At 44.3% G+C, this 19622-nt stretch overlaps 1 protein-coding gene across 2 annotated transcripts in view; it reads right to left on the reverse strand.

Annotated features, from left to right (window-relative positions):
- The window catches only part of LOC138581972 (ribonuclease Y-like), a 338026-nt gene that overhangs the window by 11838 nt on the left and 306566 nt on the right, over window positions 1–19622 (reverse strand). The window contains exon 7 of one of the 2 annotated variants that reach the window (XM_069652879.1): window positions 11795–11922. The exons of the other annotated variant lie outside the window; for it this stretch is intronic. Within the exon in view, the coding sequence (XP_069508980.1) occupies window positions 11795–11922 (128 nt within the window). The remainder of the gene's footprint in view (window positions 1–11794; window positions 11923–19622) is intronic. 2 annotated transcript variants of the gene reach the window in all.

Consider the following 19622-nt stretch of genomic DNA (forward strand, 5'->3'; position numbering starts at 1 on the left):
GCCACATGGTTGAACAAAAATCTGACCAAGTAGAATTTCACTTCCAGAACAACCAAACTCCAGACGTGACAGTAATAGCAGTAGGACAACAGACTGGTGATGGGGGGTCCTCTCTATTTCTGAAAATCAACCTCCCTTCCAGTTTAAGGTGGTAATCCACACTGGAAGGAAACACCCTAAAATTCTTCACCAATCCACAATCAGAAACTACCACTCCTATAGTCCAGAAAGATGTGAAATCAGCTCACAGCCTGGCTGATATTCAGCAAATTGGAGAGCAGTTGTTCATCCCTGTTCAGTTAAATGATGGGAAGGACTCTGTTCTCGCCCGAGTGTGTGTGAGCAACGGTAAGAGCTTCGTCAGCGAAGCCATGTTCCGCCAACTCCCAAAAGATCCAGCCATTCCCACATTCAAACTGATAGACAAATGGGAAATGGACCTGGAAGCGCCTAATTCCAAACTTCTCCTGCCAAGCAGGTGTATGCTCAAAATCTCCATTGGCAACAAGAGCATAGTCCATAATTGTTGGGTCGTGCGGGACGTCACTGCCGCCTTTTACTTAGGCAGTGACATTCTCAATTGCTTTGCCATTAGTTTGGACCTAATAAACTTCAAAGCTTGGTCCCGATTAGCGGATAATACCATGGGCTTTGATGATCCAGAAAAAGCATTTAGGTCAGCTCAATTGCTACTTTATGCAGTTGAAATTCAGATCAAAGAGGAAGTCACCATCCCAGAAAGGTCCCGACAATTCTCCCTGGAAGTGAAAGTTAAAAGAGGACAACATTTGAAAAACCCTGATGCTTACATACATCTAAACGCTTCTCTCCAAAGCAAGGGTTGGGGGTAAACCCAACTCCACTAGTCAACATAGAACATGACACCATTCTAATAGAGGTGGATAACAGCGACTTAAAGAGTATTACTCTAGCCGCAGGCATCATTATTGGAATGGCGGTTGATGACCGACATTTTTCCATTGATCTAGGAAATGAACTGCTAGGACCAATCCCCAAGGACTGTTTTGACAGTGACAGTGAGGACAATACAACACCAGACAGGATTTTTACCCGGCATGGGGCGAACTTCCTGGTGTACACTTCCTGCCCCTATGGTAAGGAAGATGTGACTTGTGACTTCAGGAGGGATGAGGTGATTTTCCAGGTCCATGAGGGTTGCCTTTCCCACCTGAGGCCTCCAGTCCAAATCAGCACTCTGACCAGGGACTTCTCCACCCAGCTGGAGGAGGCCGCTGAGATAGCCATACCAGAAGTCTTTCCAGGCTTCAGGCAGATTGTGGAAGAGAGAGTCAACCTAGCTGATGCTTGTGTGACTCTGGAACAGAAGTAAAAGTTGAAACAAGTTTTCTTGGATTTACAAGATCTCTTTGGGTAGACTCATATGACTGTGGCCGCACCGACATCCACACAACAACAATCCCCACGGACCCTGGCATGACTCCAGTGTTTGTGAAGCAATATCACTTGCCTCTCGCATCAATGGAGTCCCTTACTGAAATAATTAAGAACCTTGAGTCCCGGGGAATAATCCGTCCAATACACAGCACCTTCAATAATCTGGTGCTGGGAATATTGAAGCCAAACGGCCAGTGGAGACTCTGCGCCGACCTTAGGGAGCTCAACAAACGGGTCCATACTTCCCGATGGCCTCTGCCCTACATTGACCAAGGGCTGGCCCAGATCCAGGGGTCACAGGTATTCACTGCAATAGACCTGACCAATGGGTACAGGACCGTGCCTGTCAGTAGGGAGGACCAATACAAACTGGCTTTTACCTTTGGGGGCCAGCAATGAATTCAACATTTTCCTACACAAGGCCATGCCCGACCTGGGTGCAAGGGGTAACCTGGCTTATGTAGATGATGTCCTCATCAAAAGTTCATCTGTGGAGGAACGCATAGGGGAGATCCGTTATGTTCTGACCCAGTTGAGGGCCGCCGGGGTAAGACTTTCCTTTCAGAAAGCACAGTGGTGTAGAACCCGTGTTAATTTCTTGGGGAATGAGATTACTCCTCAGGGTCTCTGTCCCCAGGAAAAGAAAGTGGAAGCACTTCAGAAACTGAAAGACCCCACAACTCTGCGGGAACTAAGGAGCCTCCTTGGACTGACTAATTACAGCAGAAAGTTCATTGAGGGCTACGCAGAGATCACCAGACCCCTGATTCATCTCCTGAAGGGGGGGGTCAAGTGGGAATGGGGTCCAGAACAAGCCGAGGCGGTAAAACAACTCAAGAGAAGCCTCTCACAAGCGCCTTGCCTAGCTTACCCTGTCAGAAACAAGGAGTTCTTCCTGGAGACAGGGTTCTCTAATACGTGCTTGACGGCAGTATTATACCAAAAGCATGACAAGGTCAATAAAGTAATCTCCTATGCAAGCAAAACTTTATCCTCTGTGGAGGAAAAATTCAACGATTGTGAGAAGGCACTCCTGGCAACGGTGTGGGCATTGAAGAATTACCCCCCGTTTATCCAGGGGGAACACATCATAGTGGAGACTCCACACCAGCCTCTGCAATATCTCCAAAGTGATAGAATCCGGGCCGGAAATGTGAGTAATTCCCGAATTACTTCCTGGATTCTGTCAATGCAAGGCTTTCCTGTGGAGGTCAGATATGGCCAAAACAAGAAGAGTCCCCTCGCGCAAGATCCGATTGTGCCAGAGAAAACTGCATGATTGTGCCAGAGAAAACTGTCTCGAGGATGAAAGTCTAAAAATCAAGGACAACACGGAGGCATACCTTAATTCCCCACACAAAGTCTTTGAAGAGGACAAGTGTGAGGGAATGCCCACTGTCTATGTGGATGGATGCTCTTACCATGTTGACAACAACGGGGAGAAAGAACTGGTGGCTGGCGTAGGGAATGCATGGGTGAAGGAGTTCCCAGAACCCTCCGCCGGATACAAAATTGGTCCCCGAAGTAGTCAGGTGGCAGAATTGATGGCTGTGCATCAGGCCATCCTCACTGCTGTCCAACATCAACTCCACGAACTGGTCATAATCACCGGTTCTGATTATGTACGGAACGGGTTCGTGGAGCACCTGGTTAATTGGAAAACCAGAGGCATGTTATGTGCTAATAACAAACCCCTGAAACATGGGAAGTTAATCCAAAACATTGATGATCTGGTCACCTCGAAGGGGATGACCATCTATTGGAAGAAGATCAAGGGTCATTCCAAAGTAGAGGGACCAGACAAAACTGGAAATGACTTAGCTGATCAGCTGGCCAAAACCGGGGCCATCCAAGGGGATCTAATTGAGATTGAGACCCTGTTGCGGGAAATCCAGGTCACTGCTATCACTAGGTCCCAGACAAATGCTCACAATGATCTTTCAATTGCACAATGGAGTAAGGAGACCCCTGATGCTGATTTGATTACCGCTCAGAAGGGGGATCCAATAATTGGTAAATTTTACCAACACATTGAGGACCCTGAGAACTTTCCCCTGACGGATACCGATTACATTGGGAAAGAGGACCTAAGAGTGCTGATGAAATGTCCAAAAATGTTCCGAATCCAAGACGGTTTGTTGGTAAGGAAATCAAAAGCTGGCCACGATCAGTGGGTGGTTCCTACCTCATTCAGAAGCCAGATGTTAAGTCACGCCCATGATGCGGCCACTGCGGTTCATAGGGGGTTTCACACAACACTGGAAATCTTAAGAGAGGTTGCATACTGGCCACACATGGGGCAGGACCTTGACCAATACTTGAAGGGGTGTCTTGTGTGTGCACAATTTCAGCCATCATCCCTCAAGCACCGTGCACCCCTCCAAAAGAGGGGGATGACACTGCCATGGTCAGATTTGCAAATCGACTTTATAGGCCCTGTGATTCGCTCGTCTAGAGGAAACAAGTACATGTTGACCGTTACATGCTTGTTTACCAAGTGGGTGGAATGTCTCCCAGCCCCAAATTGCAAGGCAGAAACAGCAGCTGCCCTGATGATTAACCACATCTTTTCCCGTTTTGGTCTACCTCAAAGGATTTAGTCAGACAGGGGTAGCCACTTCACCAGTGAAGTAATGACAAAGATGTGGGAGATGCTGGGGGTCAAGAGAAAGCTACACATTGCTTACAGGCCAGCTTCTTCTGGGGCAGTAGAGAGATATAACCGAACCATTGTGAGCATATTAAAGAAGTTTGTGGCAGATTCTGGGCCAAGTTGGGATATCCGATTACCTCTGGTCCTAATGGCCATCAGATCTACCCCTTCATCTGCAACCAAAATGTCACCATTCGAGTTGTTGATGACTGGACGCAAGATGGTGCTTCTGCAGCATTTGCTCTACAGGACCCAAGAGCAGACACTAATAAATGCCTCCACAACTCATGAGTATGTGGAGAATTTAAGGAAACACCTTCAACATGCTTTTGCCTATGCTCAGCGGAATCTAGAAAGATCAGCTGAGAATATGAAGACCCACTATGACCTGAAAACTTCCAGGAAGGAATATCAGGTGGGGGACCGGGTCTATTTATACAATTTCCAAAGGAACCAGGCCAAACAGCGAAAATTTTTGCCTACATGGAAAGGACCCTTTGAGATTATAGACAAGATCTCCCCTGTGGCCTGCAAGATCCGCATCCCCAAAGGCGGTTTGGCAGAGGGGGAACACAAGTGGGTACATATAAATCAGCTAAAGTGTAGAGATTATAGACAAGATCTCCCCTGTGGCCTACAAGATCCGCATCCCCAAAGGCGGTTTGGTAGAGGGGGAAGACAAGTGGGTACATATAAATCAACTAATGTGTTGCCATCCCAGGCACACTCTGCAACAACTGGAGGAATCCTCTGGAATCCTAGAGGGTAATGTCTCAGATTAATTCAGTTCTAACTTAAAATATCCTACATATCGCCTATCAAATTTTGAGTTTCTCAATGTGGGTGTTTTCGTTTTTGAATGCAAAAAGAAATGTGCATGTTCATATGTTTTGACTATAAATGTATATGCCACCCCACTATATCAATGGTGGGGGAAAAATGTCTATGAATAGGTATTGCCGCTCTTCCTTTGTCGTCCTAGGAGAAAGAAAACCTTGAGACTGGCCAGGGAGGACGATGCGGAGACCGGGAGCAGAGACGCGAGGTGCCCAGGGTACCGCCCAATATTCCCATCAGGACCGGCGAGGAGAACCGATCGATCAGTACCGGATGGAGGAAAAGATGCTGAACTGTGCCATTTGCAGAATTGGAAGAAGATTATGCGGACAGACCAGTGCGTGGGTCAAAACCCTTGTGCACCCGACTCCCCATCGACTCAAATTCAAAGGGCAGTCACGTGGGGGGATTTGTTGGGTGTCCTGACCCACGTTAGAGCTATCATGCTGCAACATTTGGTGCTGTGGGCTTAGAAAATCCAAGATGGCTAAAAAGCCCACAAGTGCGCCAGAGTCCAGGAGAACCACACAGTTTGTGCGCACACCAAAATGGTTACCTCACTTGCCACCCACCAGTGTAAAGAAAGATCTTTGTTAACAAAATGCACTGTTACTGATGTCAAAAAGTTGCTGACATCGTGGCTCACCGGACCACTTTAAAGGTTCAACCCTTTTGTGGGGTTCCACATAACCATTTTACTGTAAGGAGCCCCATCAAAACAATGTTAAGCAAGGATTATTTACTACCATGTAAGAACCATTCCTGTTTGGAATGCATTAATCCAAGAAAGATCCCAAAAATGGATGCAGTACCAACAAAATCCTCAAGGCGGCGCTAGCGGTCTAAACTCTGACAGGAGAACTAAGTGCAGTTGCTGACAAAGGGATTTGACTCAGCTGACTTCAAAGGCTGCATTTTAATTAAAAATTAGCCACCTGCTGTTCCCAGAGGCCAGAAGCCTGGGAAACCCTCTCACCTCAAGAGATTCACACCACAGCCCAGGATATCACATGGTCATAATAACCAAATGCAAAGTGACCCCCCTGCTGACCTCAACCTCCTGGAGACCACACAATAGGCTATTGCACTTGAATAGAATATGTTGATTTTGACTGTTTCCTGTCAACAAAGGCCTGCCTGCCAGAAGACACATGTGATCACTGACCCACCCAAGTCTTGGAGGCAGACTCCAACACTCTGAGAACTGATTTGAAAGCAAAATATATATTTTACAGAAACACTGATAACTCTTTGTAATCAAATGACAGGAATGTATAACTTTGAGAGCCTTCATTTAAAAAATGTACCTTCCATTCAAGCCCAAACTCCAATTTGTGTGATGTTCTGGGGCAAAACCCTGCTATTTATGTATACTACAGACTCTGTGTTTAAGCTAGAGACATGGTAATTTACTGGAGTATGTATGGACAGGCCGTGTACATGTGTATAAATCTGGAGCAAAATCTGATGTTGCAAAACCCACTAAAAAGCACCAAAGGTTGCCATTTCTGAATGCAAGCCCCCAGGAAGAGCAGAGTTTGAACAGGGTATACCTCATGTGATATGTGATGGGTGCATGTAATTTCAAACCACTGTGTATCTATGAAATATGTCTTTTTGATCAAATATAGATTTCTGTGCAATTTGACAGGGGTGTGTCCTTTCTACAGGCCATATAATGACATTGCTCTGACACTCCACTTCTTTTCCCCAATCAAGAGAGAAAGGAAAGCTTGACCAATGGGCAGTTGAGAGAGGGGCTGGCAAGTGATGCTGCACACACATCCACTTTCAAAAGACATAAAAAGAGCCACTAGAAGCTAGAGAGGACATTCAATTCCATTTGCTGCGGAGCATGCTGATCGACGACTTCACATCCACAGATCCAGACTTCAAATCCATCAATCTCCAGAACCTTTAGCAGTACCTAGAAAGCAGAGCAGTATCCAGAATCCAGAGAGGCTAGACCAGCAGAGCAGAGCTGACCCAGACCGCTGTTAGCAGAACCAGAGAGCTGACCCAGATCACTGTGAAGTGCCGAGACCAGACCGGAGTCCAGCCCAAAACCTGACCAGATCCGTGGCGAGGCCTATTTCTAAATATATTGTGAGTACCTAGCAGAAACTGTGCAGAACCAATCTCTTAGTTAAAATAATATAATTCAATCTATTTTAATCTAACCAGAACTGCCTCCTAGAAGTTGTCACCTGTCATTTGCAAAGCTGTCACCTGTCATTTTCTAGCTGCAAGATGTAACCTGTCACTTTGAACTTTTAAAATTTCAAATCCGAAAAACTACCTTTATTTAATCGTCCGTATCTCTGGAACCTCTGAAAGCTTAGCATCTCAGCTTTTCAACGAGCCTAGAACCGACTTCCTACTCCTTATACTTTCTCCGTAATCACGACTCTCGCACTCGCGAATTTTACCGCGATTTGCGATTTGGTTAAAAATCCAGCCACGTGTAACCATCAGCAGTCATCTCTTTCCTTGCTAAAAATTCGTTTGCCTCTTAAGAACCTTCCTAGATCCTTGCTAAAGTGAGCCTGAATTCATCCCAAGTATATTTCACTTACCCTGAACCTCCTAAAGGGAATTAAAACCATTTTCAGCACCTTCCTCACTTCATTGTCACCATATTCAAAGCATTTTGCATGTGTTTCAAAACTCCTACCTGTTGTATAAGATTGCTGGGGTGAACTGAATTACATTTGATCGCATTTCTGAGAACTGCATGCTTTCCTTCCATTTCCTTGCATTGCATAAAGGGGGGGAGTGGATTGCCAGAGAAAAGTGATTACATTGTTTTGCTGAAACCCTATCAAGTTATTTTCTGTATTGCATTTTCATTCCACCTTGCATCCATTTGAAACCATAAAGGTATTGTTGCTATCTTAATCATCCTATAACCACTCATCATTGATTATAAAGAAGTGTGCTAGTGCCAGACTATCCATTATTGATTACTGCTCAGATTAAGTGTGATATTCAATTATTAATTTATTATAAAGTGTGATATATATATATATATATATTGTTTAAATTATCAAATAAACCGTTTAAACTTGCAAAACAGAACTACTTCTTGGCTCAGTGGGGTCAGGGGGATTCCAAGAGAGGGGTGTTATATAGGGGTAGTCATCCAGACCTCATGAACTGGACATAAAGATATATCAATAAGGGTACCATTCAGTATCCCAGACTAGGCATTGACTTAGCTGTAGTGTTGAATTGAATCCTCTTACAAAATAAAGGTCCCACATTTAAGCAGGACTGACGCCATATTTGTATGCTTGTTACAGCAGGGCACTATTGATCAGTGAGTTTGCAACTTGATGCTTAGAGGAATTCTGCCCCTCACAAGCCTGTATCTTGTATTCCAGGTCACTGCACCTGATAATCTGATAACAGGAGGTGTTTTCTCTGGTTTGGGCCTTATCTGTTAATTTCGAGGACAAGAGGCCAAGAGGAGGGAAAATGTACACCTTTGGTAGTTTGCTCTCAACAGGATCTGCCTTCCCTTGTGGTTAAATAATGACTCCAAAGCATGGCTTTGTATACTTCAAAGGAAGGTATAAGGCCCTGGAGCGATACTGGACAGAACACGAGGATGGGGACCAGGAGGTGCAGTGAAGGAGACTCTCCTCCAACTACTGCAATGGGGTTGGTGGTTTTGGTTGGTTATGAAGAACTGCACTGTGATTGGCCAACACCCATGGTTTTGGCCTTAGAAATGTGCTGGGTTGGTACACAGGCAGACACCCTCCACCACTTGAGAGTAGATGGATTTGATAATTTCTGCCTGGACATTTAGATATAAGATGCCCAATGGACATTTAGAAATGCATGTCTACTGGATTGGCTGAAAGTTAGGGAAGGATATGGCCTGATGCCACTGGGAAATTAGTTTATAAGTGTCTCTTTGAGATGAAGATGCTTCTTTGTTCTTAATGTATAAGTTGACACTTGCTGCAATACTTTAGGCCTGGAAAGGTGTCTACTGATGTCCAGGATTGAATGTGACATGCTTCCAGGTGTGGAGGAAGCTCTATGCAGAGTAAGGGATGAACCCCCTCATCCTAACATATTCTACCATCCAAGATACAGAATAGGAATGATCAGAGAGATAGGAAGACACCTGAGAAAGAGCAGAGCCAGAAATACCAAGAGAAGGTAGGGACAACCATAACATAGAGTCACCCACTGAGTTGACAGATGCAGACAAATCTACAAGGATATGAAGCAAGAAGAATGTTTTATGATGAGCAGAAGTCAGAAAGTCAGTGACATGTAGCAGAGCTGTTTCAGTGGAGTGGACTGTGCAGAAACAGACTGCAGAGGGGGTAAACTGAAATGAGGATTGAGTTGAGGCAGCACAACCAAGACCTTTACAAAGAAAAGGAAGAAAAAAAAAGCTGGAAATTCAACATCTTGGAGTGAGGGTCAGAGATGGAGAATTATCCATTGGACTGAGGGGCTACTAAAGGTGAGTGAGAAGGCTGAGAGTGAAACCTGCCCCTGAAGCCTGACATGTATTCTCATGTCTAACCTTGTTTGAAGCATTATATTTGAGCAATAGGCCCAATCTGTTGATGAAAATGCAGATTCATATTTTAGTAAACGCAAAGACTACATTAGAAATGCATTCTAATGCATTCTAATTACATTACATCAGTGTCTTCATTTGAGAGGCTGGGACGAGCGGCAAGTGTCCTTGTTATTAGAACACTATGTGCGCTTAGTGGTAACAAACCCTCCGACTGCTCTCCAGGCTTTCTGGGATGAGCGCCAAGTGTTCTGGTAAATTGTAAACAAAACCTAGATGGCAATATGAAAAAACTATAAAATTACAGAGCAACTACAGAAATTCCTGTGGAGCTTTTTGCTGTCGAGCAGCTGATTAAAGTGGGTGAAAGGTGCGCTAGCCTTGTTCTTCAGACAAACAAACGTTTTACTTTGCAAGCAAGATGTTGACCACTGATACTGAGCCAGGGGGCTGAATAGCTTTTTGTTTAACCGACTTAAAGCTGCTGACAGATAGACATGCTAAAAGTAGGCATTAACAGTTGGAGCTCATGAAGACCCTTGGACTAAAAAGCCAGACTCAGAGTGGTTATTTGTGCTGGACCCAGTCACAAGTGTCACTTGCCGATTCGAACCTGGGGTTACACCATGAATCGTCCCAACAGCCGCTTCACTGACCAACAAACTAGTGCAAGAAGAGCACCTTTTTTAACCATCACAGCCCGCTGACTCGAACAGCTGGAGTGTCACTCATTGACCCTTCCTAGCGGTTACAGCCCGAGTTGAGCTCTGTGGGAATCTCGGAATTCCATAATCCAGAGGCCAGGTGGGCCCAGTGTAGACACCCACCTGATGCCTAATCATGGGGAACCGGTATCCCTCACAAATAAAGGGACTCCTAGAAAAAAGGGCATGCGGTAACCAGAAGATTAAACGGGGTGGAGACCAGAGAGGGGTGTGGGCAAAAAGGCTGGTCTTCCCAAAGGAGACAAGCGATCGAGAGACAGAGGTCTGAGCCGACCAAATAATCAAAGCTATTTAGAAAATCTAAAGAGCTTGAAATAAAGCTGTGAATCAAAACCTATAGATCCACATGAGACTACCAGAAACTAACTACCCCGAACACAAAACTGAATTGGCCTAGCATGGAGAGCCAAAGTAGCTTATTGAACTATCTCCAACACTACAAAGCCTAGTAAAACATGTGGGGAGTGTACTGGTAATGATTGACCAGTGTTTGTGTGGAAGGGCCCAGGAATTTACTCTTTTCACTTGAACTAAATGGAGCAAGAACTTTTTAGACCTGTTGAGACTGAGCTCTGATAAAGCCTAAAAAGAACATTTCATTTATTGTGTGGATTATAAAGACTATAAAGAGGCACCTGATAAGAGAAAACCAAGAGGAACAATTCCACCTTTATACAAGAACTTTTAGGATTTTGTTGAAACTGTGACAAGAAACTCACAAACACTAAAAGCTTAGAAGTGTTTCACCTTTTTGTACAAGAACATTTGTTTTATTTTGCTGAAACAGCAAATCAAGCCATTATATCCATTTGTACTAATTTGTTTTCTTTTTTAAGGAGCTATGGTCAGTTAGGTAGTTTAGGTTTGGACAGTGTTGTGCCATGTAAGACGTTCTGATGAGCACCCTTTGTGTTTAATTTTGTAGGTGAGGAACCCCATTGTATCAACAGAGATAGGTGAGGGATTTTATTTTGCTTTAATTAATCTTGAGGGTTTTACAAAACAATCTAATTGGCTGTGTCCTATCTCTGGCAAAGCACATACACGTAAGGTTGTTGATGTCCCCTGGACTCCAACTTTCCCATTGATTGATCCAATTAATAATAGGCATGACAAGTGTGCCCATTTGCCCTGCTGTGCCCAGCTAACTGTTTCACGTTATCACTCATGGGTGTGTTTTATTTTAATAGACCCGTGCCCCACAGGTCCCCCAAAGAGTGAGGGCGGCATACTCCTTGAGGAATATGGCTGCCCTTCTCTTCAAGTATCTGGTGAATGCAATACCTGGGATTTTCTTCCTTGTACCATCTGGGTGGAGGGCAAAGTGAAGCTGCATACACATGACAGCCCACAATGAAGACGAGGCTAGCCATCTCCCTTTTCAATACCAAGGCAGTTGCATGGGAGATGATGGGTTGAGTATGGGGTCTGGGACAATGGTTGGCAACATTTGCAAAGGAGTTCTCCAAAAATGCTTATAAGATAGGATGATACAGGCAAATGCTTCCAGCAGCCTACACGGATGCGTCCTGTGCAATAGTTGCTAATCGTTACTCCTGAAATCTAATCTTTAGAGACCTCTTTTTGTGACTTTGGTTGTGATCTCCAGGTACTCACATTCTTCTTGTCTCAGTCATTCGTTCCCTTTCCTTCGTGCTCCTCAACTTTGATTTGTCCTCCGTGACTTCTCCTCTCTCCAGCTTGTTGACTTGATCCAATAATGCCAGGACCTCTCGTTCACATTTCTAGATACCAAAGTACAGTTTTAATCCACATCTGTGTTGACCGGGCCGAGTCTAAAACAAGCAAACTTTACTCATAAAACATTGCTCTTGTTCAATTAGTTTACCTACTGAAGGTATGCCTAGTGTGCAGCTTCTCAAAAGCTGAAAATATAATTTCAATAATATATACATGTTTGCTTCTTATGCGGAGAAGACCCACCTGGCATCAATGAGCTTTGAAGACTAATAACAAAGCAGCAGTATATTTCAGGTTGGGAAGGTGAGGCACGAATGCTGTATGCAGCTGTTGTTTCACAGGACTGAGGGTTTGTTCACAGCTATTTGCTGCTGAGAATAAACTTAATGAAATGAGACTTCAGATCAGGCTCTATGGGCTGCGAGTCGGAGTTATGCCAAGTCTGTGCATCTATTTTGATTGATTCCCAGGAAGCTACTCTACAATAGCTGAGGTATTGTCCTGCTTTTATAGAGGGCAGGTGAAGTTTGGTGTTGTATTTTCTTATTTTGGGTGATATTTATGTATAGGTTTACCTAGATGGCAGATCTTCTCAGATGGATTGCTTTGTAGCAGATGAATACTATTTGGGAGCAAGTGAGACTTGAATGGGAAATGACCGAAAATAAATCCGGATGGGCGAGGATGTGGTTAAACCACCAGCAGTTGTTCCATTGTATGGACTATAATTGATAAGCTATGACGTAGCCTTCAATTCCTTAACTGTCTCAGAACATTATAACTTCATAGCACTCTGCAAAACATGGATGTTCAGTTCACTCAAAGTCCTTCACCTGCCACTGGAACAGCTGCCACAGCCCCCTCCTCTCTCAATGTTTTGAGTTGACCTCCTTTCTTTTAAATATTAGCACCCTGCAGGACCACATCCACGAATCAGTTGGCTTGGAAACCAAGCATTATCTGACGGTGCGTGCCCGCAATTTGAGCCGTTTGATTGTCGGAATGCATCTCCCGCTGCCGATCCATGTACACCTAACCTTGCGTGTACGGTTGAAGTCACATAGGCAGAGTCACTGTACACTGTCACTTCCTACCCTTTGTGTTTCTCGAGCGCGTCAATGAGCGCTACCAATTCTGCTGCTTGCACTGAAAAGTGAGATGGTAGCCTTGCACTTGCTACAACTTCAAATTCTCCATTTAATCTATTTCTCACTATTGCTGCGCCTGAATGGCTTTCCCCACTAGTCTGAATAATTCAACTAGAAAGAACCATAAATAAAGAGGATTTCCCCTCCTGCTAAAGCATTCTCCTTCATGTATACTGTATATCATCATAACATTCAACATAATTAGCACAATCATGCACGTGATCACCTTCTTCTATTGGCTAAGCTATATGCGTGGCAAGATTCACTATTTTACATCATACAATTTTAATGGTTGGTTTGAAATCATTACCTCTTATGCTGAAGCACTTTTGTTTCTCTAAAATGGCAAACAGAGCATGCTTCATGAAGAGGGTCATCGAGCACCCCATAACAATACTTGTAGATTTCTCAATCGCAAACATGGCAGCTGCCAATGACTGTTCGCAAGGAAAGTGTCCTCTCATAACTGGGTCTAAAATCCCACTCTAATATGCTAAAGGTTTGTACCCCTATGTAGTTCTCTGTGTAAGCACTGCTGTCATGACTGTCCCATTTGTGTGTGAAAACAAACAAAATTCCTCATAATTGGGATTTTCCAAAACTGGGGCTGTACAAATAGCTTTTTTCAGTTCCACAAACCCAACCTCCATTTCTTCAGACCATTCTATTTACATTTTTTCCACCAGTGCTTTCTTTAAAGCTTTCAGAAGTGGTCTTGTATATGTACTATAATCAAACACCCAGGCTCTGATATAGTTGCAAAATCCCAAAAACCTGTCCATCTGCTTCACTGTGTTTGGTTTTGGCGTTTTCATAATTGCCTCTGCTCTTTCAGGCATCACTTTCTTTCCTTCATGCAAAATCAATTGACCTATGTATAACGCCTCTTCTTGACAATATTGCAATTCCACATTGTCTACCTTATATCCCTTGTCTGCTAGAATAGTCATCAACTGAACAGAATCTTGTGTGCACTCATCTTCTGTGGAGCTACAAATTAAAATGTCATCGAAGTATTGTATCACTGCACACTTATGATCAATATTGCCTAAATCCATCTGTAGGATCCAATTAAAGATCGATGGGGATCTCACCTTACCCTTGGTGCAAAACAGTATATTTCAGGTGAGTTTGATGGAACATAAAGTATGTCAAGTCTTGTGACTTCTTGTGCAATGGGGGTTGAAAAAAAAACGCATTCTTCAAATCGATCACCGTAAAATATCGAGCAACCACCAGGATGCTACACAGTATCATCGCCGAATTAGGAACTAAAGGAAACTCTGCATCTATAATCTGGTTAATCGGTCTCATATCTTGTATAAATCTCCATGACCCTCCATTAGATTTATTAATCGGATAAACTGCGGTATTACACAATGATTCCGATGGCACCAGAAATCCTTGTTTCATCAGTGCTGGGAATATACCCTCATCAGCTTCTCGAGACATGGGGTTGTGTTTTGCTCAAGGTAAAATCACTCCTGGCTTAAGCTTTATTTTAACCTCCACTATTCCCTTCAATAGCCTATGTCATAAGGATCTGTGGTCCAAAGCACGCTTGACACATTTTCCAAGTCTTCCTGAACAAATGCTGGACGTTGCTGCATTATCGCCATTTGCTGTGGAACTTCCCTTTTCTCTATTCTTATGCAGTATATGATGCTCATGAAGAACAGCACTTCATCGTCTGTTTCGTCTTCCCTGAACATGTCGCCATCAGTGATGTCAGTCAATCTGTACCCTTCCTCGAGAGCGATCACTGTTCTCCATGGTCTACCCTCATCATCTACTCCTTCAAGCATTGCCATTTTCTTTTGTAATATGGCTGCTTCTAATTCTATAGGGATAGTCTGCCACCCCCCATAGGTATTTGCGGTCTAAACAATAACTCATTAGGTATCCTCACAATTCTTCCCACTAAGCCAGGAAGCCATGTCAGTAGAATGCTCACTCCATACAGAAAAATCTCTGCATCTACTGGAATGTCTTACAGAGCCACTTCCCCTATAAACACCAGTGTGAAATCTCCAAAGTTCAAATAGTGTATTCCTGGAGTGTAACACACTATGCCTTGATCAGTGAATAAAATCGTCATGTTAAGTTATGTCATTAAATCTCTTCCCAAAATGTAAACCAGAGTCTGTCGTGAATATAACAAAGGAACAGACATGTCACACTCCCCTATAGAGACTGGTAATTCATTAGGAAAAGGAACTCAACTCATAGCTCCAGAGAACCCTTGAGCATTCAAGGCAATTCCCGACATCGGATATTTTCCATCTCATATACATGAAAGATTAGCTCCAGTGTCTACTAGAAAAGAAAAAGATTTGCCTCCTATCATCACATCGACCCTTGGTTCCTCTTATGGGTCTGGTGTCACAGATAGTACTGACCACATCAACTCACCCTGTGAGCTGTCCTATTGTCGGGAACAGGCTCATCCCTGTCCCTGTGTAGGAATTCCCTCCTACCACAGAGACACCTCCTATCCTGGGTGTCAGTACTTGTCCTGTATTCGCATACTGCTGTGTTTGTATGGGGGCTTGTTGGGACTGCCCTTGCAGTGTATTCATTTGCACTCGTTCTTGCTGTTGCACCTGCTGCACTTGCGGTGCTTGGGTCTGATACAATGTCTGATCCTGGGCAAACCATTCTCTAGTCTGTGTACTATATGGTGGAGGATAAGCTGTCCACCTCTTGAAAATTGGCCATTCTGTATATTCCCTTGGCTCCCATATACACGTTCAATGTGCCCTGTCATGGGTTGCTCGTCTAGTAAACCCTTCTTGAGTGCTCTGTTTCTCATTCTGTGTACCTTGAACCCCACCTTGATTATTTTGAAATCCTCCTCTTCCTCTATAGCCTATAACTCTGCCTCGTGACACAAAGCTATATCCACCCTGGTCCATAGGGAGCAAATTACTCACCTGCGATGATGTACCCACTGCTTCCTGCATTCCCAATCTTCTCCGCTTGTCAATACCGCCCCTTCTATGGGACATTTTGACAATTTGTTCTGAACTAACTTGGCTTGTTCAATTTTCCTATTCTCATCTTTCTTCTTATCTTTCTCTGGTAACAACCTATAATGGTGTACTATTGTCAACTGTATCTCAGCCCAATGCTTCACTTCCATCCCCACTTGTTTCTTCATCTGTCTCTCTACTGGCTCAGGCAACCCCTGACATAAAATGTGGTAAAATAATGCCACTGTCTTATCCCATGGCTCGCGAGTTTCAAGTTGCCATTTCCCCTGAATATCCTGAATGTAAGCAATAGGGTCTTCATCTTCCTTCATCTTGCGTGTCATAATTGCACCCTTATCTCATGTGTTAGGATAATGTACCCTCCAAACATCTGCTCTACAATTATTAAATGGCGTCCCATCATGTGCTGTATTCTGTGTGGTCACTCTTCTCCCCGCTCTTCTCCATATGTCGTCAGCTCTCTCCCCAAGAATAACTGCCAGGAGACCTTTTATGACCCTTTTGGCTAACCCGTTTCCTCCTGTCATTTTTTCTAATTTGTATATCCATTTCCCAGTGCCTGCAGTCTAATTCTGGAGCTTACACCTTAAATTATCCTTGTCCATCTGCAGCCATGGAATATACTGTGGTCTTGCTGCCCCTTTTTCCAATAAGGGAAACTGCGTTAACGCTGCCCCACAGTTGGATCCTACAAGCATGGACGATCATCCCTGTCTGCCTCCTTGTGGGTAACAACCTTAACCTGCTCACATACGGTTGTGACTCTCCCTTCTCACTGTACGATCATCCTCAGGGACACTCAGGATATGCTATGGGATCTGGCCTCCTATCCTTAAGTTGTTTCAGATCAGACAATCTCACTTCTTTGTCCATTTGCAAGCTTCCTTCAGGGGCACATGCGCTCCCTCCTCCTACCTCGAGGGTAGACTCTCTTTCCTCATCTGACATGTCTTATCCCCAACTAGTGTGACTATCATCTCCTTCACCCTTATCCCGATTCAATCTACTTAAAGAAACTGCTTAACATTCATCACTGAACAGGCCTCCCTCCTCTCTTCATGATTGAGGCATTAGGGATCAGTCATAGTTCTCCCGAGTTTCATACTTGTTATTTCACCTCAACTGTTGATAGACCTTATTGATCCTTTCTCCGATGCTTTCCGCATCAAACATTTCTTCATCTAACACAACTCTCTCTGCCCCTGACGTTGCTTCCTTTTTCAGAAGGAACTCTTCTATTCTATCCCATCATATTTCTGGGCTTGGCCCTACTGGTTCTTTACAAGTGAGACTGGTGTCAAGACCTTGTTGCCTCCTTTTTCATTCCATTTCTTCATCTCTTTCTCTTTGCTATCTCATATCCCTTCTAATTCTTTCTTCCTCCCGCCTTCAGTCTTCCCCTCTCCTTATTCCTTCCCTTCTTTCCTCTTCTTCCATTCATCTCTGTAATCTTTTGTCCCATAGTTTTTGTGCTTCTTACTCTTCTTTCTTCCTGTTCTGTCTATCTCTTTCTTCTAACACTCTGTCTATTGTCATACTTTCTTTATTCTTCTGCCTGTTCTTCTTTTCTCTCTTGCACCTCCTGATATATCTGTTCTTGCTACTGTGTGCAATTCCTTTTATGGTCATCTTCTCTCAATCTCTTCTCTCGTTCTGCACAAGCGCTATCTAGTCAGCTTTATCCTTCTCTCCTTTTCATCTCTTAATTTCCCTGTATATTGCTGTCGACAATTTTGACTGCTCACTCTTTTCTTTTTGTCTTGTATGATCTTATAGATCTCTTCTTTTCTCTTATTCTCCTCTGGACTATCATCACTATTGTAAGCTGGGGGCTTGTACATATCGGATTACTACACCCTGTTGCTGCTTTCAACTCCTTAAAGGGTACAACCCTATTTCTTCCATGCTAGTGGCTTTTACTTAGGGTGAAATAAGAGGAGCTGAAGGCTCAACACCTTCCTCCTTTCGCTGACTAAGCATCCACTCCTCAGGTGGAGGGTCTACCCTTTCTTCCTGGTACATCTTCCAGAGCTCTAAAACCACTAATCTTTTTTCTAATTTCTTCACCATGGATGCTGCGTGCAAGAATGTGGTCATGTGTTGGAATACCGCTTTTGACAATGATCCCCCTTCTGGGCATGGCATGAACATTTTATGTGTCGTGCCTTTCATTGGTTCCACACTTTACTGTTTTAGCTTGGGCATGTGCTTTGGTAATGTTTTACATAAGTGCACCAGAGGACTACCTCCCATACCGACAAGTCTCAATTGATTGTTAATACTTATCAGACTTATGAAATAACCTTTGTACTTTTGTCATGATCTCTGCTTCCAAAAGGTCAGGGTTTTCCCAACTCCCTTGGAAGCAGATCCATAACCCAGGTTCCGAGTGCCAACCAGTCCCAATTGGGACCTTTTGGACCCAGTCCTGGCGCCAGTGGCACCAGGCTCATAAATATGCCCAGTCCCAGCGCTGGAAGCGCCGGGCTCATAATGCTTGGGTGGACTTACCTGCAGCAGACCATGCTGCTTACTTGCCTGCCAGTTGAGCCTCTGATCCTCTTCTGTTTGGAACTACTTTTCCTGTTGGGTGGGGCAGGAGCCACTCCCTAGATTCAGAACACTGGAACTCTTCTGGAAAGCAGGAACTCTTTTCTTACCTAGGCGTGGCTGTGGAAGGAGACACCTAAGCACTACAGGAGGCTATTTAAACCACACCCGATGGATGAATCTTGCTTTGCGTTATTCTGCATCCTCTGCAGCAGAACGCTCATCGTGTCTTCTGCATCTGATCCTGGGCCTAAGGAAAAAGGCTTACCATCCTGAATCCAGTCTTCAGCAACACCTATAAAGACAAGAAAGAACAGGTTAGCATTACGGTCTTCAGTGACAGCTCTTCACTTACCTGGTCCATCGGCTGTCACCAACGCCTCGCGCTGCATTCCGGCATCTGGAAGACAAAGGCTTACCTACTCTTCGTGCGCTCCGGAGGTCTTCACACTGCATTCCGGCATCTGAAAGACAAAAGCTTACCAACTCTTTGCACGCTCCGGAGGCCTTCGGCGCTGCATCCCGCATCTGAAAGACAAAACAAGGTGCGTTTAAAGACATTGGGGAACTTTAATACTCACGTGCCATTACTCCTTTCCACATCTAACCCAGTGGGTATTCCGGCACCCTGCAGCCGCTCCGAACTTATACCTGCAAAATAAAAAGACAGTTAGAGCGCATCGTGAAGCAGGCAACAAGCGCTTACTTACGTGCTTCCAGGCGCTTCTATTCATCACACGGGCTCCATCTTCAACTCACTTCAGCCCGTCATCCGCCATCGCCGGAACCCTGCAAAACAAGAAACATCATTACTAAAGACTTTAAAGACATTAGAATTACTCGAAACTTACCGTTCGTGCAGTAAACGACGGACAGCAGTCCTCTGAAGTCAAGAGGCCTGCTCCCCTTATCCAGTGAAGAAACTGGTTACAGCACCCTGCCCCGAGGCAGATGGAGAGCACGGCGTTCACTTACCTAAGGTGAGAGCGTTAACCTTTGGGGTTCTACAGGAGAAGAGAAAGGGAAGAAGAGAGAGACATTCAATAACCCAGT

Source organism: Ambystoma mexicanum, chromosome 3q (assembly GCF_040938575.1).
Source record: "Ambystoma mexicanum isolate Mex_15411 chromosome 3q, UKY_AmexF1_1, whole genome shotgun sequence".
In the NCBI taxonomy this organism is placed as follows: domain Eukaryota; kingdom Metazoa; phylum Chordata; class Amphibia; order Caudata; family Ambystomatidae; genus Ambystoma; species Ambystoma mexicanum.